We start from the raw sequence: 19,967 nt of genomic DNA on the forward strand, positions 1-19,967 counted from the left end.
CAGGGACTTGGAGCACACCTCTCCCTGGAGGAAGGCCTTAGGGAGCCAGTCAAGACGGGTGCAGCCAGAGGGGAGACAGCCCCTCACATCCGAGAGCAGCCCCAGGGTGCACGCGGGCAGGGGACAGATTCACGGGATGATCGAGACATGGTATCCAAAAGTCCACGTTCCTTTTTAATACTGACCACCCCCCACCCCAACTCCAGTATTCTTGCCTGGAGAATCCCATGGCTGGAGGAGCCTGGTAGGCTACAGTCCACAGGGTTGCAAAGAGTCGCATACGACTGAGCGACTTCACCTTCACTCCCCACCCCAGGAACCAGCTGTCCAACCCAGGAGGAAGGGGGCTCCCTGCTCCCTCCTCATTCCAAGGACGGGTCATTCCCCACAGGTGGGCGTGGGGAGAGAATGTTTCTTCTGGGCCCAGGAGCCTGACTCAGCGCACAAATCTGTCCAGGGCTGACGGCCGGGCCCCTGTGGGCTTGGCCTTCTCTTGCTTCTGCGGCTGCTGCTCCAGGCTCTGGCGGACCTTGTCCTGGGTGGGGAGAGACAGGTGAGAAGCAGTAGGCGGGTGAGGCCAGCAGGAGGGCGCTGCCTGTGGGACGCCCGGCCCGCCCCCGGTGCCCGCTCACCCTGTGCTCCTGATCCATGACCTTCCTCTTCCTCTTCACCAGACTCGCGGTTGAGCTGCGGCCCTTTTGCTTTGGCTTTGGCTGGAAGGGAGCCCTGGTGTCGGGATCGTAGCCCTGAGGGAGGGGAGGGGAGTGAAAGCTGCAGCAGCCTCCGAGGCAGGGAGCTGTGCTGCTGAGGACGTGGCGGGGACGGGACGCGCGGGTGAGGGGCACCCAGGCCCTCGGGACCCTGCTCTGTACCAGCCTCTCTGCCCGTTCCTTCTTTGCCTGCTCCAAAGAGATGACATCAACCTCTGCCAGGGCTCGTGGATCTAGACAGATGAGCTCGGCGGGCACCTGGATGCAACACAAAAGAACAGGGACGGGTAAGGAGCCACAGGAAGGTGACACCAAAGAGGGACGGAAAGCAGAGGCGCCGCTGAAACCCTCTCTTCCTAAGACCCCCGCCCCAGCCCACGGGGGCGCAGGCGCGTCCTCACCTTCTCTAGCAGCGCCTTCACCTCCCACTCCTGCCGCTGCTTCCGGCTCCTGTATGGGTTACTCTCCAGGCCATCGAAGTTGGGTTCGGCAGCCCCTGGAGGGAGAGGGGGGCACATGGAACTATAACAGGAACCTGCTCCAGCCTGATGGGGCCCTGTGCCCCCAACTGTCTCAGGGTCCGGCCCACAAGAGCCTCCATCGCGAGGTCACCACTTGGAGGCCCAGCCCTGCCTGCTCACCAGGGACCAGCATGCTGGTGATGCCCCCACTGTGCCCCACCCCCAGCACATCCTCGTAGGGGCAGAACTGAAGGCCGTGCACGTGGCCCGAGAGCCGGTGCGTGAGGTAGGGCTGCTCCAGGGAAGGAGGGCTGGCTTTGCCCTGTCCTGCCCATATGTTGACCACGTCGCCCATTCCCGCCGCCAGCAGTCCCCGCTGGGAGAAGGCCAGGTGCCCCGCTCCCTGGGGCAGGGTCCGAGTGCTCAGAGGCTGGAATGTCCCTCGCAGGTCGAAGAGCTTCAGCTGGTGGTCCAGGCCAGAGGTGGCCATGTGCCTGGGAGTGAGAGGGGGAAGTTAATCACAGCATGAAGCATCAGGTCTGCTGGGGGAGAAGACTGATAAGGACAGGACCACTACGCACCTCTTTTCATTTCCCTTTTACAGAGAGGAAACTGAAGCCCAAAGAAAAGATTGGGGTGAGTGGTGGAGCTAGAATTCAAGTTAGAGCTGTGTCTTTACATGTGAATGAAAGGGAGGATGCATGTGACAGCCTACACTCAGGTGTAAGGTCGCACCACACAGATAGGCAGCCCAGCGGTCAGCAGAGGGAGAGGGGGACGGCGGTGGTCAGGGAGGCTCTGTGGGACTTGAGCCATTCTAGGTAATACTCAAGAAAGCACAAGAGGATTGCTTCTCGGCCTTTTGGCTAAGATCAAGTGAGGAAAGCACACGAGGGCTTCCCTGGTGGCTCAATGCTGGAGAATCTCCCTGCCGATGCAGGAGACAAGGGTTCAACCCCTGATCTGGGAAGATCCCACATGCCGCGGAGCAGCTGGGCCTGTGCTCTAGAACCTGGGAGTTGAGCCCACATGCCCCAGTTACTGAGACCCTCGTGCCCTGAAGCCCATGGTCCGCAAGAGAAACCGCCGAATGAGAAGCCTGCTCACCGCAACTAGAGAAGAGCCCACGCAGCAGTGAAGACCCAGCACGGGCGAGGATAAATGAAAATAGAAAGCACAGGAGCAATTTGAAGGTTGTGCTGAAAACAGAAAGGTTTAAATGAAAGTGAAAGTGAAGTCGCTCAGTCCTACAGGCCACCAGGCGCCTCCATCCATGGGATTTCCCAGGCAAGAATACTGGAGTGGGTTGCCATTTCCTTCTCCAGGGGAGCCGAAAACAAAAGGTTTAAATGAAATTCACTTAAAAAAAGCACAAGAAACAGAGATGTACAGCAGGTTTAAATAAATGGACAACAGACTGTAGAGACAGGAAGATGGAAATGAGTTTGTTTTCCTGGCCGGTGGACTATGGCCAGGAGGGGACAAACTGCAGAGGCTCCTGAAGGTCAGATGGGAGACCAACAGTCCCCAAAGTGGCTCTCTGGCAGTGACAGGCCACAAGGTGGAGACTGCGTGGACCTGAGAAAACCTTAGAAAGCAAGGAAGTTATGCGCTAGAGGGCCCCTTTTGCTAGAAGGAGGAAGGGCAAGGCTGGTGACCAGATCCTCTCGAGAAAGGGACTTGCCTGGTGGCCCAGTGGTTAAGAATCTGCCTTGTAACGCAGAGGACACAGATTCAATCCTTGGTCTGGGAACTAAGATCCCACATACCATGGAGCAACCACGCCTGCTCGGTACAGCTAGAAAGGTCCTATGTGATGCAGCTAAGACCCGATACAGCCAAATTTAAAAAAAAAAAATTGTCAAAAATCCGCTTAAGGATGTGTGTACCGCATAAGACATTTACTTTCAGAGGCTGGAGTTTCTATGGATGTTCACGTTGCTCAGAGATGCTGAAGGGCGGCCAACCAGGTCAGGGCATGTCTGTTTGCCAGAAGCCAAAGACTCATATTTTAACCTTGACTGTGAGCCCAGGAAGAAAACACTAAGGCGCTCCTCTGAGCAGAGACTTGGCCTGCGATGGGACTGATGCAAGGCCCAGCTGGATACCTGTCCTGACAAGATACAGAGGGCCCAGCTCCACCCGAGGGAGAGGTCATGAGCACAAACCAGGACTTGCTGAGGGCTCCTGGGACACAGGTCACAGCCTTCACTGGGCCAACAACTCAAGGGCACCCGCTGGCTCCTGCCCTCCACATCCACCTCTGGGAGCCTCTGTGCAGACACCCACCCGGTAGCCAGATGGGCATCCAGGCCATGCCACCATCCTACTGAACTTGCAAGAAACAGATCAACTCTTGAGGGTCCAGTCCAATCCTAATGCAAGCTTCCAGGAAGCCTGCTGAGGACGACAGCCCGTGGCATCTCTGGAGCCCGTGGCTGGTCCGAGGCAGCCCTGAGGAGGACCAGAGCTACACGGGTGGGCCCAAAGTCAAGGACCAGAGCTGTTTGGCATTGGGCTGTTGGCCAAACCTCTGTGAACAACTGACGGAGCCTTGAGCAGAAGCAGCTGACCCAGGCAGCCCAGGGAAGGCCAAGTCCAGCTCAGGGCCAGGGGCTCGCAGAAGGCCCTGGAAGAGGCCCCCCACTCTCCTAGAGCCAGACTGGCACAGACCTGGAGTAAAGGGGCAGAACCAAACCACTGATCCATAAAGACACAACCAGGGGGTCCCGGGGGCCTGAGCAGTCAGCGGGCTTTCCTTAGCTGATTTCCTGAACGGTGGTATACGAGGAAGCAAGCCATATGGGAAAAGTATTCTGACAGGACACACTAAAAGAAGGAAGAAGCAGAGGCTGGAACTGTGAGATGGCAAGCAGCACACCCTGGGGGGAAAAGCAGCCAGGACTTCACAGGTCGTGAGCAGTAATGGGGCAATGCAGCCAAAGCCACCAGCAGGGCCTGGGCTCCCGAGGAGCACTCAGCCAACAGGGATTCTGCGTCTGCCATGACCGATGGCTGAAAAACATGAAGCTATGGGGACAGCTAGCGTCCAAGACGTCGTGTTCTGGGTGAGGGCAATATGGCAGAAAGGGAGCAGGCAGGGAGGAGCTGTGGGCGGGGGTGAAGCATCCAGCGACGGACACGGTAAAGGTGGGGTGATGGGAGACGACTGAGTAGAACCTGAGTGTTTCGCCCGGCCCGCCAACTCCTCAGCTGTGTTTGTAAATAAAGTGTAACTGGAACGCCCCACCAGGGCAGATTCATCCTTATACCCCCAGAACCTTACCCCAGAACCCAGCCTACAGCTGGCACCCAATGAATGCCTGATGGATGAAAGAATTTGAGAAAAACACGTGGGAACTTGTGGGAAAGTCTGCCAGATCCAGACATACATACAATACAAACCAGACAAAACAGCTGTGGAAATGCAAATAGTCTCTCAGGAAGGGTGGAAATTCAAAGCGGACCGGCCACCCCAAAGCTCCCACAGCACCAGCCAGACCTAAAGAGAACAGTCGTCTTTGACGACGATGATGAAACAGTGCTCCCCACCTACCAGGCGTCATGTGCGCCTCTGAAGACCTTGACTGGTGTTCACATCTACAACAGTTTCCTAATTGAAGGCCAAGCTTGGCAAACTACGGCCCATGAGTCAACAAAACCAGCCCACCACTTTCTGTAGAGCCTACAAGGATGGTTTTCACATTTTTAAGTGGTTGGGAAAAAAATCAGAAGAAATATATTTCAAGACGTGAAAATTATTTGAAAACTCCAGTGTCAGTATTCATAAATAAAGTCATACTGGGACACAGCAATAGAGAGTTCCAGAAAAACATCTCCTTCTGCTTTATTGACTATGCCAAAGCCTTTGACTGCGTGGACCACAACAAACTGTGGAAAATTCTTAAAGAGATGGGAGTACCAGACCACCCGACCTGCCTTCTTGAGAAATCTGTATGCAGGTCAGGAAGCAACAGTTAGAACTGAACATGGAACAACAGACTGGTTCCAAATAGGAAAAGGAGTACGTCAAGCCTATATATTGTCACCCTACTTATTTAACTTATATGCAGAGTACATCATAAGAAACGCTGGGCTGGAAGAAGCACAAGCTGGAATCAAGATTGCAGGAGAAATATCAATAAGCTCAGATATGTAGCTATCACCACCCTAATGGCAGAAAGCAAAGAAGAACTAAAGAGCCTCTTGATGAGAGTGAAAAGTTGGCTTAAAGCTCAACATTCAGAAAACTAAGATCATGGCATCTGGTCCCATCACTTCATGGGAAATAGATAGGGAAACAGTGGAAACAGTGAGAGACTATTTTTCTGGGCTCCAGAATCACTGCAGATGGTGATTGCAGCCATGAAATTAAAAGACACTTGCTCCTTGGAATAAAAGTTATGACCAACCTAGACAGCATATTAAAAAGCAGAGACATTACTTTGCCAACAAAGGTCAGTCTAGTCAAGGCTATGGTTTTTCTAGTGGTCATGCATGGATGTGAGAGTTGGACTATAAAGAAAGCTGACTGCTAAAGAATTGATGCTTTTGAACTCTGGTATTGGAGAAGACCCTTGAGAGTCCCTTGGACTGCAACGAAATCAAACCAGTCCATCCTAAAGGAAATCAGTCCTGAGTATTCATTGGAAGGACTGATTCTGAAGCTGAAATGCCAATACTCTGGCCACCTGCTGCAAAGAAGTGACTCACTGGAAAAGACCCTGATGCTGAGAAACATTGAAGGCAGGAGGAGAAGGGGACGACAGAGGATGAGATGGCTGAATGGCATCACTGACTCGATGGATGCGAGTCTGAGTGAACTCCAGGAGTTGGTGATGGACAGGGAGGCCTGGCGTGCTGCAGTCCATGGGGTCGCAAAGAGTTGGACACGACTGAGCAACTGAACTGGGACACAGCTACAGTCATTTGATTACTTATTCTGTGGCTGCTTTTTGTGCTAAGGCAGCACAGTATTGTGGTCAAGCAGACACTACATCTTATCTCTTCACACTGCTGCCAAACACACTATAATCTCAGTGACAGACATCACTTCAGAGCATTTCAAGCACCATCCGTCTTATCATCTATCTGTGTGAAAAGATGTTTCCAAAGATAAAATACTCAAAAGTGAAAGTGTTAGTCACTCAGTCGTGTCTGATTCTTGGTGACCTCATGGACTGCAGCGCATTGGGCTCCTCTGTCCATGGAATCGGCCAGGCGAGAATACTAGAGTGGGTAACCATTCTGTTCTCCAAGCGATCTTCCTGACCAAGGGATCAAACCTGGGTCTCCTGCATTGCAGGCAGATTCTTTACTGTCAGAGCCACCAGGGAGGCCCAAAATACCCACAACCTCTTCACAAATTGGCAGCTGTAGATAAACATTTGCAGTTGAGTTGGATGATTTGCAACACTAACTTTGAACCTCAACTAAGCTAAAAGTGCTATACACTCAAAAGCAGGAATTCATGGATTTCCCTGGCAGTACAGGGGTGAGGACTCTACAATTCCAATGCAAGGGGGGGCAGGTTCCATCCCTGGTTGGAAAACTGAAGATCCTGCATGCCACATGGCATGGCAGAAAAACAAACAGAAACAGGAATCCAGTTCTTTCCAAGAGTAGACCTCTGTCACACAAATACTGCATTCAGTTGCTTTCTCATTCCATTAGTGGCTTGCCATCCATTGTTTCTCCTCTTGTTATTTAAGAACCTACATACAACACTCAGCTGTGCTCCGTTACCAACAAAGCCTAAAATATTTACTATCAGGCTCCTTAAAATCTTCTGGCCCTTGAGCAAGATACTCATATCCCCAGTCTTAGGGTGAAGACCATGTACACAGAGGTCACCTAACATACCTGCCAACATGGTTGGTCAGGGGGTAACACCAGGATTTAAGCCCAAGCAGCTTGGGTGCAGAGTCTGTGCTCCCAAAGGCACACTGCCTTCGAGGACTTTCTCTCAGACTGAGACACCGGCCACCCCCCCCACCCCACCCTGCCCCAACCCCTAGCACCTCAGGCCCAAACAACTGACTTACATGCCTGTAGAATCTACTGCCACAGCCCGGACTCCACCTCGGTGACAGAGAATCTTTACCAGTGGCTCCTTCATGGCTGGGCTCCATAAAGACACAGTCCCTGTGCATCAGAGGAGAAGAGCAGAAGTTACTAATAGGGCGCTGAGGTGATTAAACCTGCGAAAGAGGGGGACTCAGGGCCAAGAGGTAACCAAAAAGGGGAGCAGAGGGGCAACCCGAAGGGACTCGTTAAAATATAGATGAAAAGCTGGGGCATTCCCTGCTGGTCCAGGGGGTGGGACTCAGCTTTCACTGCTATGGGCCAAAGTTCAATCCCCGGTCAGGGAACCAAGATTGTACAAGCCACGTGGCATGGCCAAAAAAAAAAAAAAAAAGCAAGACAGGATGGTGAGGGTTAAAGTTCTGCCAGGCACCAACCGTTACTATGTCCGAGATGGATGACGGCATTGTACGGGTTCTGAGTCATGACGCTGAGCCGCCCAGCCCGCGCATTCAGAGCTGCCACGATCTTTCCCACTGACACGTCCAGGTAGGTCAGAAACCCTGTCTCTGACTGTGAGAGAGAGAGGGAAGGAGCCCAGATTGCCCTCTGTCCTCCCCCTTCTGGGGCCCCAGGGGAGGGTCAGTCTTCTCAGGGCTGCCATCCGGGCCCTGCACTCTACAGTCACTCACAGCTGTGGCCAGGAGGAAGTGGAAAGGCAGGAACTCAAGTCGGGTGACCCGGTCACAGCGGCGGACGCAATGGAGCTCGATGCCCTGGTTGTCGTAAATGTGAAGCCAGCGGTTCTGGGCGACAGCGAGCAGTGCCTCAGAGTGCAGAAACCTGAGAGGGGTGGAGGAGCAGAGCAACGTGAAAGGGAGCCACCGGCTGTCGGTCGATCAGTGACGGGCTGTCTCATCCCCCCCGGCCGCTGACCAAGGCCACTGACCGGATGTCCCGCACTGCCTCCATGACATTGATCTCACACATGAGCTTCTTTGTTACCCAGTCAAGGGCGGCCACATGACCCCGGCGTCCTCCAAAAGCCAGGTGTCTGTTGAAGGTGGAGGACAGGCAGGGTGTCAGTACAAGGTGTGTGTGTCGGGCGGGTGCCCGGACTCAAGGGTCTGTCCCACGCCAGCTTCTCCTCTCCAGGTGAGAGGAGAGATGTTACCATACACGCTTAGCACACATGCAAGCAAATAACAAGACCCTCCCCACGTCAACAACCCATATGTACACTGCCATGGCTGAGATGGGCTAGGCTAAAGTCACTGGAATTCAACCTTACCTCCCAGTTCTAGAGTAATTTAGCCTGTAGGGTCCAAACTGCCTCAAGTTCAAGTCAAAATGCTGGAAAAAGGGATAGTGAAAAAAAGAAAAGGAAAAGGAGAGTTGGTTCCTTTCAGGACTCTTCTCTCCTAGTCCCCACTCCCGTCTTACTCTGCACCATCAGCCAACCCACTGGCCCCTTTTCCATTCTCAGACTCACTTTGGCTGCACTCGCAATGTCCACAGCCTCCACGATGTCAGCCTGGCGAATCTTTGCCGTGTCCTCCCCATCCTCTCCTTCCAGAAACCTGCAAGTGAGCGTGAGAGTTGCATTAAAGCTTCCTAATAAGAAGTGGGTATCCCAGCATCACAATCAGAAATTAGAGCCCCATAAATCAGGGATTGGGGAGGCCCACATCAGGGTCCACTCACCCAGGTTCTTCAGCAAGCAGAAGCTCAGATCGAGCAGCTCTGACACTTGTTTCCTCTTCTTGTGCTTCAGCCACCGCAAGTCGGCTTCGTGTCTTGGTCTTCGCATGTGGTAGCTAAAACAGCGGTGAGAGATGAAGTGAGAGAAGGACCAAGGGATGCGGGGGTCACAGGAGAGCCCCGCCTCCATTCAACTCACCCAGACACTCCCTCCTGCAACCGCTCCCCACTCTCCGACTAGCCCTCACCTCCTTGGATTTGTCAATGCGACAGTACTTCCGAACCACCTCCACACTGACAGGGGCGGGGCCTGCAAATGGGTCCTGGGCCTGCGGCAGGGAGGAGGCAATTAAGAAACAGGCTCGAGCTGACCCCAACCCCCCGACCCTGAAAGCACAAGGCGACTTGCCTCGGCACCCCGGGAGGTCCCAGGCTCACCCCAGAAAAGGTCCGCTGAGGCCCCGGACTCTTCAGTTCTCGGGGTTTCTTGGAGATCCGAAACTTCTTTGAGGTGTCATTTCTCTTTGGCTTCTGGGGGCGGAGCTCTCGACTCCTCTTCCGTTTATGAGGGGGACCTGGAGAAGCTCCGGCCGCAGTCCCAGTGGTCTCTTGCTCCCAGTATCGCCGCGGTTTCTACCAACAGAGCAGGATCCCTCGTATTCCGCTGCCCTTCGCCCCGCCCCTCGAACCCCGCAAATAAAAACTTCCTTTCCACCCCAAGGAGATCCCTACCTTCTTCTTGGCTTGCAGTCTGTCCTTCTTGGGTGGAACATTACTGCCCGGCTTGGGGACTGTCTCCATCTAGCCCACTCGAACCACGATCCACGTGCAAACTCCTCTCCACAGTCCCACAGTGTGATGGAAAACTCCCGGAAGTCCTCCGAGACTCATCCAATCAGCGCCGTTCCAGGTCTGAAGCCTCCTAGGCGCCATCTTTAATGAGGGCGCGCTCCCCACTGAGGGGCGGGACCAAGGCCCCCAGTGCGGCAACTTATGCCCAAGTGATGAAAGACGGGCAGTCCGAGGCCAAGACCCAAGCAACCCTGCAGTTTCTTTTCCCATCTCGGTTTCTCCATCTTGCCTTAAATCCTTCCGCTTCTGGTCTTTTTAGCAGAACGCCACACATTGACCATATTAGAACTACATTTCCCGGCGTGCGCCGGCTCACAGCTTCCGGTGCCGTCTTTCCCCAGCATTCTCTATTTACTTCCGGGTTCACCAATACTGAAGTGAGAGCGTGAGTAGGGGAGCGGTTCGGCTGAGGAGTTCGGGGTACTGCCACTCCCTGAGGCTGGGGGTGAGTCGATATCCCGGACCAGGAGAGACTGCAGTGGGTGGCCCGAGGGGCTGCCTCTCAAGAGGGCTGTCACCTCCGCAGGCCAGAAAGGGGAGCCCGGGTACCTTCCAGAGCGTGAGACCCAGCGCCCCTCTCCCGCTGCCCGCAGGCTTTCGTCCCCGCCATGGCTGAGCTAATCCAGAAGAAGCTGCAGGGGGAAGTGGAGAAATATCAACAGCTGCAGAAGGGTAAGGGAGCAGGGTAGGGGTGACCTCGCGGCAATTCACTCACAACCTGTCTATACCCGAATAATGTATTCTGTCCCACCTCTGGCCCCAGCCTGCGGCTCCTTCCCCTTCTCTGTAGTCTTCCCATTCCCTGTCCCGCCTGCTCATCCTTGCCTGCTTCCTCAGCTCCGCCTTCTTACCAGGACTGTGGTGGTCGGGTGGCACATGAGATGTCTCTAAACAAACCTTTTCATCCGGCAGACTTGAGTAAATCCATGTCAGGGAGGCAGAAACTAGAGGCACAACTAACAGAAAATAATATCGTGAAGGAGGTGAGAGACTGAGATTTGTGGGGCGAGGGGGGACCTGTCTTGGAAGTGATTCTGATGTTTTTCCCACTCCTCCACCAGGAACTGGCCCTGCTGGATGGGTCCAACGTGGTGTTTAAACTTCTGGGGCCCGTGTTGGTCAAACAGGAGCTGGGGGAAGCTCGGGCCACAGTGGGGAAAAGGCTGGACTACATCACAGCTGAGATGTGAGTCTTCCTTCCACCCCACTGTGTTATACTTGATCCGTTGGGAATAAAGGTGCTGAGAAACCTTTCTAGAGTCATTCTCCAGAGCAGCCCCCATTTGAGCAGGTTCTTCAACTCCTTCCTGTGTCCTTCAACTCCTTCCCTTTTCTTCATACTCCCCTTAGAGCTCAAGTTTCTGACCAATCTTGTCTTCAGCACCCTCAAGAGTAAGTCTCACTAATTTCTCATTTGCTTTTTTGCCCTTCCTCAGTAAGCGGTATGAATCCCAGCTCCGAGACCTAGAGCAGCAGTCAGAACAACAGAGGGAGACCCTGGCTCAGCTGCAGCAGGAGTTTCAGAGGGCGCAGGCGGCAAAGGCAGGGGCTCCTGGGAAAGCCTGACCCTGTCCTGGGGGGGTGGGCGGGGGGAGGAATGCGGCAGCTCTAGGGTCTATACTGTAGCTAATAAAATGTGAAAATACCTGGCGTGTTCTGACCAGCCACTTCTGTTGTAACTGTCTCCATCCTTTCCTCTGGTCCCTTCTCCCTCACCCCTATATCACCTGCATTACTCTCTTAGATCCAAATTTGTGCACTGAAATTTGTGTGTGGCAGAGTAACCCTTCTTTCTTGAGACTAAACTCCGAAATGTCTCAAACCTAATCCTTGCCTGTACATGCAAGCCTTAACTCTCTCTTCTCTTGATTGGAAGCAACCAAGAAAAGGGCATTGACAGTGAAACAATTTGGGGGAAAGTTAAGTTTCATTGAAAAACTCACAATTCTCTAACCTGCAGTCCCAGAATGGAACATGGTAATCCTCTTTTGCTATGATTTCTTGTCATCCTCAGAATAGCCCTGGCATCTTAGTTCTTTTTAGTCTCTTTTCTTCCTAGACTTTGTTTAAATGTAGCTTAAATTGGATTTCATATCCCAGCACATAATGCATTGTGATATTCTGAGACCTCCAAGTTTGTACATTGTCCACGAAGTGGTTCTTCCATTTCTTTGTCCTAACATTGTCTTAGGAATTCAGAGCCAAGGGTGTTTTTCATACTGATGGCTTTAATTGGGTACTTGACGTGGGTGTGTAACAACTGAGGAGAAAAACGAAAGAGCCAATAACAGGACCAGGGGTGGGGAGGTTGCTGGGGAGGCATAAACCATTCTGAGGAAACTGTTCCCACCAAGCCCTTGCATCCAGCTTTTGAAGATAGATGCGGTTGGCCCACCTTTTCCCACGGGATCTGCCTTCAGCCAGCTCCCCGCCCCCGGCAGCTAGTCCACAGCCTGAGGGCAGGAGTAGAGCTCAGGTAGTGTCTGGTTTATTAGTGTTGTCACAGTGACAGGAACCTCCGGAGTAGGAAGAGGAGGCTCCCACGAGAAACTGTTTCTTGCCATTCCCTTCCCCCGGGACTCAGAGCCTCTAGGCTTTTCCTCTTCCCCTCCTCCAGGCCTTTCCTTGGCCCTTGGCATGCTAGGACGTGGCCAGGAATCAAACCAGATCTCTTCCCCAGCACTGGCTGTGTGCTGCCTCCATGGCAGGTGTCCAGCCTAGGCACCAAGACTGCCAGTGTCACAGGGCTGAGTCTTGCTGTCTGGTAAACCAGTGGTGCTTCCCTGCCCCAGGATGGTTGGCCACCCTTCTGGATATTTTCTCCATGCGGCAACGGCCACCATTCAGGATGGCTCCCCACATTAGGAATGGCCACCATGAGTTCTATGAGCCAACAAGGCTTCCTCCTCAGAACAGTGCCCGGGCAATCTTCCTCCCTGTGGCCTTGATCCTGGGAAAGGAACCCCCTCCTCCCTCGCTTGGGGGAGTTCCCGAGGCAGAAGGGCCACTGGCGAGGCCCACTGTAGTGCTGGAGGGCCGCCGCCGCCGCCGCAGGAGGAAATCATGTGAGGCTCCATCCATAGCGTAGAAGACGTTGGCCGAGGCGGGGATGGTCAGCTCTGAAGGTTCAGAGAAAGGTGTCAAGCACAGTCATTCCCGCACAACCCCCCGGTGTGGCAGCATTCCCACCGGCGGGCACCACTCAGGCACCACTCATCCCGAGTCCGCCTTCCCTCCCAGCCCCTGACCTCGCTCCCCTGGGAGCAGCTGCACAAGCTCGTACTCCGAAGCTACCGCAGAATCACGATTGTTTTTCTTAAGGACACGACTGATGACACTTGGAGCCTTGTCCTGACTTGTCACCTGGCAGGACAGCAGACCAAAAGAGCAATTAACATAATGGTGACCGTGGCCTGGCATCCTTCCAACACTAGCCACTGATCCCACCCAGAGAAGGCTGCTGCTGCTGCTTAGTTGCCAAGTCGCGTCTGACTCTGTCCATGGGATTCTCCAGGCAAGAATACTGGAGTGGGTTGCCATGTCCTTCTCCACAGGGAAGGCTGCCCTTGTCCAAACTTTTGAGTTATCAGGGAAACCCAACATGGTGGCTCCCTGTACTCCATGGGCCAGCCCACAAGGTTGCTAGGCTGTTCCCTCTGGGGAAACCAATGTTGGTTCTAAAAATCTCAGAGGACACCCAAAGTTCAAAGCGCAGCAGCTAATACAAAGTAACTTTGAAAATAAAACATGGCTGCTAAAACCAAAGGTCAATTAAAACTAAAATCCTCCTCCCATTTGGCTGTTGACACCTAAGACATCATCTCCACCCCCACCTCCCAACCCACAGCTCTCACCAAGATGCTCTTATAGACACTGCCGTCTTCCCCCAGCTCCATCTGGACTCGGATGATTCGGCAATCAGAGGCCCCTGGCCCAGGCGCCCCTCCCCCACATCCAGGGCCCCTGGAGGCCCCTTCTGCACCCCCACTGAGTGGGGACCCACAGGAGGCTGAGCGGCGGTGACCTCGAGAAGGCCGCGGGGAGGAAGCTGGGGGAGAGAGGTGGCTGGGGTCAGCTGGACTCTGCAGGGCTGGGGTGCTTTCCAGGGCGGAGTCCAGAGATGAGACAGACGGCCACTTCACGTGCTGGGGACCAACAACACGGAACTGGCATGAAGGCAGGAAAGTCAAGGGATAAAGACTCACAAAGTCGGGGTCTGGGTAGAGATCCGAGGCCAGGAGCGGAGCTCACCTGGGCCAGCCGGGTCAGCAGGGGGGCGGGGGTTCCAGGCACCTCCTCTGCCCCCACACTGGGCCGGTCCCAGGAGACGAGGGGGGTGGGACCCCCAACAGAACCCAGCACCCTGGAGTGGCAGGAGATTGGGAGGGTCAGAAGAAGGAGGACAAGTCCCCAAGAGACTGCCCTCCAACCACTGACTCCCTCACTCTGTCCACTGCGAGATGACCAGTGTTGGCCGAAGCACCCGCGGGGCAGGTGGGTCACTGCTCCCAGGCATCTCCACCTCACAGGACACGCGATGGCTGGGGAGGGGGCAATGGGCAGAAGTCAGGACGTGACACACTGACCCCCACATTCAGCCTGTGCCCTGGAGTCCCAACTGCACCCAGCCAGTCACCTCTGCGCCTCTGTCAGTGGCCGGAGCCCCTGTAGCCACCGCTGGATATCGGGGTCAGGTCGGAGGTCATAACCACGACATTCGTTCTGGAGACGCCGCAGCTCAGAAAGGACAGCAAACTCCTAGGAAGGAGCCCACAGACTGCAGGAGGCCCAATCCAGGGAGCCCTGACTTTGCCCCCCTCTCCCCTCTCTGGGACAGGGCTACAGATGGCTGGCATCCTGCCAAGCGCTCTCCTCACCTTCCTCCGCTTGTCAAAATTGATGTATCCGTTCTGCAAGGGGAAGAGGGTGGGGTGAGGGTCCCGACCCTGCCACAGAGAGCATACCCCCTCTCCCCACACGTAGGCATCACTGGCCTCTGTAACTCCTCTGGCCCCCCGCTCCTCCCCCTCTTATTCATCACGCCCTCAGCCCGCTACCTTACCCTTTATATTGAACATCACAGGTAGAAATTGTGGCCAATTTACAGAGAAGAAAACTAGAGATCAGAAAAGGAACTTGCCCAAGATCCCAGCTTTGGTTTATTTATCAAACTTTGTGTACATATGCTTACACCTCAGGCATGCTTTGAGCACTCGCCAAACAGTAATTCATCTAATCCTCATAATAAAGGGTTGATGTAGGTACTGTCACTAGTTTCCCACTTACAGATCACTGAGGCACAAGGTTAAGCAGATTTGCCAAAATAATAGAGTCCTGGCCCTTACTGCTTCTGCCTTGCAGCCCCCTCTGGAAAGAGGTGGCCTGTCTGACCCTGAGGTCTCTTCATTCCATCACCATAATGCGCACACACACACACACTACTGACCTCCAGCTCATCCTTAGAGGCTGCGTCCAGCATTACGAGGTCTTTTAAGAAGGTGCCAAGGTATGGGACCACACCCTGAGATGTGTGAGAATCAGAGTCAGTCACCCCTGACACTGACCCCAGGGCTCCCCTCCCTCTGCACTTTCCTAGCCCTTTGCCCCAGAACAAGTTCAATTCTCCTCCCCCTGCTGCGCCCCCCTTCCCAACCCTAGCGTTTCCATTCCCAGTGGCCACTCACCCCGCCCCGGGAGGCAGGCCTCGGGGACTTCTTGGAATTTGGCTCCAGAGAGGGCTGCAGCTTCACCTCCTGACGGTGACAGAACAAGGTGAAATGGGGGGTAGGGGGGGGCGGAGATGGCGGGAATGCCAGGGAATGGGGCCTCACCTGCAGGAGGAGTTCCCGGCTCTGGGAATAGTTATCCTCCTCAGAGAAAATCTGGCAGAGGCTGGAGAAGACTCTGAGACTGTCCCTGGGGGGTGGGGGCAGCGGCCTTGAGGAGGGGCCTAGCTCAGGTCTCCCCTCCCAGCCCTGACTCCCCTCCAGGGCCCCGTCCTCCCCACCTGGTTGCTTCCCCCCAGGCTGCCCGAAGCCTGTGGATGGGGCTGGATTGAAGGGCTGATACCACAGCATACACTGAAGAGAAATTTCGGAGCAGACGGCACTCCTGTGGGATCACAGACAGAGATCACAGCTGTAGGACCTCTCTCCACACCCTGACCCCCAACAGGGCCAAGCCTCTCTCTTACCTCTGCCACGCGGATCCACTTCTCCAAGAGCCGGGCCCTCTGCGGAGGACGGAGCGGCCGTACGGTCACCTCTCCGAGCCCTTCTCCGGTTGAGGTGGCCCCCAGGACAGAGCTGACCACTGCCCCTGCCACCTTGTTGAACTGCGTGACGGTCGCCCGGACAGATGGGCAGAGGTGAGAGTGTCCTGGCCGGTCTCTGTGACCCCACAGGCCCCCCAGGCACTGAGAGGGGACCAGATTGAGAAACAGCTCCTGCAGGGCAGAGGTAAGAGGTTAAAGTTCACAGTCAAGTGAGGTCAGCCTTCCAGTGTCAGGGGTGTGAGGATCTCAGGTGGCCAAGGAACCAGAGGGGCATGGGGTTTGAAGGGCAACAATCAAGGGGAAACAGGGAAAGGTCAAAACTGGGTGGACAGAGGAGGCTGGGAGCTGGACCAGGAAGGACTGGAAGCCAGGTAAGGATGTGGAGTTAGGGACAGGTTAGTAGGGGGGCAGGGGTCATGGGGTCAGAGGTCAGGGTCTCACCGCATCTAGCAGGGTCAGCTGTTCGGCCAAGTGGTCAGCGAGGTACACCAGGACATCCGTGGGGTCAGCAGGGGGATCGCCGGGGAGGGCCAGGGGCTTAGGAAGTTCGGGGGTCTGGGGGTCCACCCGGGACCGGAGGTTGCGGATGAGGTCAGCGCTGCCCCCCCCAATACCCTCCCCTGCTGCATACCCTGTCCGAAGAAAGAAGCTCTCAAGCCGGTCAAGCTGACCCTTGACCTCAGAGCCAAAATCCTCAGGGTGAGAGGCCAGCCAGGTTGACAGTACAGAGATGGCTACCCTGAGAGAAGGGGAATTCACCGGGGATTAGATGTCAGGCTGCTGCTTGGCCGGAGAAAACTGTGAAGTCAAGAATCAGGGGTCACTTACCCTTTTGTCCTCTCTAGCTCATCAGCAGGATGAGATTCAAGAGCTTCCAGCCTGGGGAAGGGAAGAGATTCTATGTGTCCATGTTTTCCAAAACCCTAGTGGTTTTGACTATTTGGGTGGGATGTTCTGGCTTTAGAAAGTCAAGACATGTCAATGACCGTTGGTCCCTTATTAGCCTGACCTGTCAACCATAAGCCCTAGCAGGGCAGGCGTGGAGGTGAAGGCCCGGTGAGTGGCCAGGAAGGCTGCTGTGAAGGTCACGTCAGCCCCTGATGTACGGGTGTCCAGCAGGTGTCTGACCAGGGCCTCCAGGGTGCCAGCTCGGAGTTTCCGGGAGGAACGCAGAGGAGGCCTTGGGGCCTGGGGGAGACAGAGCGCCAGCCACTGACCCTTTTTTCAACTTTCCCCCGCTAGATCTCTGGGAGAAATCCAAGACCTAGGAGATGATTCAGCCTCATTGTATTAGGATTCAGAGAGGGCAAACGACTCGAACTAAGTCACACAGCTGAGTCCAGTCTCCAAACTTCCAACCTAGTATTCTGGCCAGAAAGTCAGCAGGAGGCAGGGGAACTAGGAGGTGGTAGGTCAGAGGTGAGACGTCAAAGTTATAATCTCACCAAGGGATCAAGAGGCTGATACTGGCGACTTGTGACTGTAAAGGTAGCACCATCCTCCTCCTCCTCCCAGACAGACACAGGGGCCTGGAGGAGCAAGGAAGGGGAGGTCAGGTGGTTCCACACCCCACCCCACTGCCCAAGCCTCACCCCTAGGCCCTGCTCCTCCCTCTGTGCCCCTCACCTGTTGCGGAGGGGGACAGTACCAACGAGTACGAGGGGTGGGGGGGGGCTGGTGACCCCAGGTCTTCCCCACTGGGGCCCAGACAGCCCCCCCCAAGCCGCCTCAGGGCCCGGTGGAGTCTAAGGGGTTGCAGTGGGGAGTTGGATGGAATGCAGGAACCCTGAGCCTGGGGACCGCTGCAGCCCCTCCCCCCCAGAGCTGAACCGTGAACAGCCAAGAATCAAGGTGCAAAGGTAGGAGGAGGGGGAAGAAAGAGAGGAAGAAAGCCTGAGGCAGAGACCTTGAGAAGCTGAAACCTCAGTCACGGGCACAACCTCATGCTCCGCCCTCCCCCGCAGGAATTAGCCAAGCCCAAAGGGTAAGTCGCCTTAGCCCCCTTTCCCCGGGTCCCTCCTCAGCTCTGGAGACCCCCCTCAGGGCGGCGGCGCCGATCCCAATACAGGAAGGAGAAGGGGAAGTGGGGACGGTGTGTGTGTGTTGGAGCAGGGGGTGGTTTAGACTCACAGAGTCATGTGACCCCGGCCGCTCCCCCAACCGATCCCGAAAAACCAGCCCTGCTAGTCACCCAGTCAATCCTCACTCAGACTCTGGACAAGAGCGTCCAAAATCTCGGGGCCCCAAATCCAACTTTCGGCCCCTCTTGAGGCCCGAATCCTACTCCTGCCACGCCATTAGCCCCGAAGGGAAGCAGGTGACCACCAGCCACTCGGCCTGGGACGGCCCTCGACGGTCCGAGAGCCTCGGCTCCCCACCGCCGCCCAGCCCCAGGCGGCGGAGCGGGGAGGGGTCACGAAATAGAAGGGTTCCCTCCCCAATCCCGGAGTCTGAGGAGCGGGTTACTGTGGAAACAAACCCCTCCCTGCCAGACAGACACCCGGAGGGAGACAGGGACCTAGACTCCACGCCCGGAGGGACGGGCCACTCGGGCACGGGCGGAGAGGGCTAGGGACCCGCAGGCCGGCCAGCCACACGCGCCGGGCGGGAACGGGCCAGGCTCCTGAGTGTCGGTGCCGCACAGAACCTCGGACACGCCGGGGCTCCCCGCTGGGGGACACGGGCCGACTCCGGCGAGAGGCGCGGCAGGGGCTGAGGCAGGAAGACACGCAGGGACACAGACTCGCAGCGGGGAGAGTCTCCGGGACACACGCCGCCCGCGCCTCACCTCGTCGTCGTCGTCGTCCTCCTCCTCCTCCTGCCCCCCGCCCCCGCCCCGGCCACCGGGGCCCCCACCCTCTTCGGGGTCTCGACTCCGGAAGCTGCTCAGCACGACTCCCCCGGGGGGGCTCGTGTCCCACAGCAGCCGCAGGGGCCGCGGGAGCATGGCCGGCTGAAGGAGTCAGCGGGGTCGGGCCATGGGGGCGCCTGAGGAGAGACGAGCGGGGAGGGGGGTCAGGGGGGCGCGGGGCCCCAGAAGGCGGGCTCCAGGTAGTCTCCGGGGAGCCCCGCGGGGAGGCAGGGTCGGGGGCAACGCTGCAGGGGCACACGGGGCCTGGCGTTGTTGTGGACGGGGGTCGGGAGCACGGGCTCGGGCGGGGTTACAGGGGGCTCTGGCTCTGACCTGCTCAGGACGGGTGGGGGCAGCGCGGCTCCCGAGTTGCCGTTCCTGTCGGTCTCCGGCCCCCGATCACGTCCCCGGACCGAGCCCGTCCCCGGCTTTTCCGCACCCCCTTGTACGCCCCCCCCCCCCGCCCCGCCAGGCTCCCGGGCCCTCCCGCCCTTTCCGCTCCCCCCCGACGTCCGCCCGCCCCGAGAGCAGGAGCCAAAAAGGGAAGGAAGTGAGGACAGCAGCCAGGGCCGCGGACTTAGAGGAGCGCCGGACGCTTGGGGGCCGGGACCCAGGAGCCCGGGTCTCCAGCCCGACTGTGCTCGGGGATCCTGGAGCCCACGTTGCCCTGCGCTGAGTGGGGACAGGGATTCCCGTTTCCAGCCCCCGGGGAAGGGCGAGAGCCGAATCTGACATTCCGCTCCTCGCACACCGCGAGGCTAAAACTCCCGCAGGGAGCGTGTCACGGGGGACGGACCCAGTTTCTCCGGGCCGCGGGGGCTCCACTCCGCCCCCACCCACGCGTGTAGCGGACCAAAATCCGTTCCGGGTTTTCCGGGGAGCCCGGGGCTCCCACCGGCTCGGGAGTGGGCGGGGCAGGAAGCCGCCACTTCCGGTCCCAGAGCGCGCGCCGGGGGCTGTTTCCGGCGCCGAGGCCGGCCTCTCCGAAGCCTTGGACACCAGCGAGTGCCCGCGGCCTGAGGGCACGCTGTCGGCCGTGGGTGGCGCCCGGCTTCAGTCCCTTCCAAAGGGGCATCGGGTGCCGCCAAGGCGTT

The 19,967-nt window shown here is 56.6% G+C and overlaps 3 protein-coding genes across 12 annotated transcripts; 1 reads left to right on the plus strand and 2 right to left on the minus strand.

The window, feature by feature from the left end:
- Window positions 1–153: 153 nt before the first annotated feature.
- WDR46 (WD repeat domain 46) lies at window positions 154–9,753 on the minus strand. Its single transcript, XM_027958657.3, has 15 exons — window positions 9,629–9,753; window positions 9,335–9,529; window positions 9,145–9,225; window positions 8,900–9,012; window positions 8,688–8,775; window positions 8,487–8,548; window positions 8,145–8,249; window positions 7,888–8,038; window positions 7,633–7,768; window positions 7,216–7,315; window positions 1,352–1,665; window positions 1,112–1,206; window positions 873–968; window positions 633–746; window positions 154–535 (listed from the first exon to the last, which is right to left on the minus strand). The coding sequence occupies exons 1-15, from the start codon at window positions 9,695–9,697 to the stop codon at window positions 437–439; spliced, it is 1,818 nt and encodes a 605-aa protein (XP_027814458.2). The 5' UTR covers window positions 9,698–9,753; the 3' UTR covers window positions 154–436.
- Window positions 9,754–10,101: 348 nt separating this feature from the next.
- Window positions 10,102–11,394, plus strand: PFDN6 (prefoldin subunit 6). 4 transcript variants are annotated; one of them, XM_027958665.3, is made up of 5 exons: window positions 10,102–10,193; window positions 10,275–10,420; window positions 10,661–10,731; window positions 10,810–10,934; window positions 11,185–11,394. In XM_027958665.3, exons 2-5 carry the CDS (start codon window positions 10,357–10,359, stop codon window positions 11,312–11,314), a joined length of 390 nt encoding a protein of 129 aa, XP_027814466.1. In that variant the 5' UTR covers window positions 10,102–10,193; window positions 10,275–10,356; the 3' UTR covers window positions 11,315–11,394. The 4 variants fall into 4 exon arrangements, with proteins under 4 accessions (XP_027814466.1, XP_027814465.1, XP_042092840.1 ...); XM_027958664.3 differs by having other exon boundaries at window positions 10,342–10,420; XM_042236906.2 differs by having other exon boundaries at window positions 10,102–10,133.
- Window positions 11,395–11,956: 562 nt separating this feature from the next.
- On the minus strand, window positions 11,957–19,963 carry RGL2 (ral guanine nucleotide dissociation stimulator like 2). Of its 7 annotated transcripts, none has more exons than XM_027958648.3 (18): window positions 19,207–19,318; window positions 18,811–19,010; window positions 17,468–17,551; window positions 17,032–17,210; window positions 16,851–16,901; window positions 16,464–16,761; window positions 15,942–16,193; window positions 15,756–15,859; window positions 15,580–15,664; window positions 15,433–15,501; window positions 15,195–15,269; window positions 14,626–14,658; window positions 14,385–14,506; window positions 14,194–14,289; window positions 14,000–14,111; window positions 13,603–13,893; window positions 12,997–13,111; window positions 11,957–12,867 (listed from the first exon to the last, which is right to left on the minus strand). In XM_027958648.3, exons 2-18 carry the CDS (start codon window positions 18,967–18,969, stop codon window positions 12,656–12,658), a joined length of 2,337 nt encoding a protein of 778 aa, XP_027814449.1. In that variant the 5' UTR covers window positions 18,970–19,010; window positions 19,207–19,318; the 3' UTR covers window positions 11,957–12,655. The 7 variants fall into 7 exon arrangements, with proteins under 7 accessions (XP_027814449.1, XP_027814448.1, XP_042092833.1 ...); XM_027958647.3 differs by having other exon boundaries at window positions 13,603–13,914; XM_042236899.1 differs by lacking the exons at window positions 18,811–19,010; window positions 19,207–19,318 and adding an exon at window positions 19,670–19,963.
- Between the last annotated feature and the right edge of the window lie 4 nt (window positions 19,964–19,967).

This window comes from Ovis aries, chromosome 20 (genome assembly GCF_016772045.2).
Source record: "Ovis aries strain OAR_USU_Benz2616 breed Rambouillet chromosome 20, ARS-UI_Ramb_v3.0, whole genome shotgun sequence".
Taxonomy (NCBI): domain Eukaryota; kingdom Metazoa; phylum Chordata; class Mammalia; order Artiodactyla; family Bovidae; genus Ovis; species Ovis aries.

Bases quoted from the DNA above. Each gene is read 5' to 3' on its own strand.
- WDR46 (XM_027958657.3), bottom strand. From the start codon at position 9,697: ATGGAGACAGTCCCCAAGCCGGGCAGTAATGTTCCACCCAAGAAGGAC. The intron at 7,316-7,632 runs GTTGGTGCCTGG...TCTGATGCACAG, and splicing joins CCATCTCGGACATAGTAACG to GGACTGTGTCTTTATGGAGC. The intron at 536-632 runs GTGAGCGGGCAC...CTCCCCACCCAG, and splicing joins TCATGGATCAGGAGCACAGG to GACAAGGTCCGCCAGAGCCT.
- PFDN6 (XM_027958665.3), top strand. From the start codon at position 10,357: ATGGCTGAGCTAATCCAGAAGAAGCTGCAGGGGGAAGTGGAGAAATAT. The intron at 10,732-10,809 runs GTGAGAGACTGA...CTCCTCCACCAG, and splicing joins AAAATAATATCGTGAAGGAG to GAACTGGCCCTGCTGGATGG. The intron at 10,935-11,184 runs GTGAGTCTTCCT...GCCCTTCCTCAG, and splicing joins GACTACATCACAGCTGAGAT to TAAGCGGTATGAATCCCAGC.
- RGL2 (XM_042236899.1), bottom strand. From the start codon at position 19,948: ATGCCCCTTTGGAAGGGACTGAAGCCGGGCGCCACCCACGGCCGACAG. The intron at 16,902-17,031 runs GTCAGGCTAATA...TCCCTTCCCCAG, and splicing joins CTAGGGCTTATGGTTGACAG to GCTGGAAGCTCTTGAATCTC. The intron at 14,112-14,193 runs GTGAGGGAGTCA...CTGCCACTCCAG, and splicing joins GTCATCTCGCAGTGGACAGA to GGTGCTGGGTTCTGTTGGGG.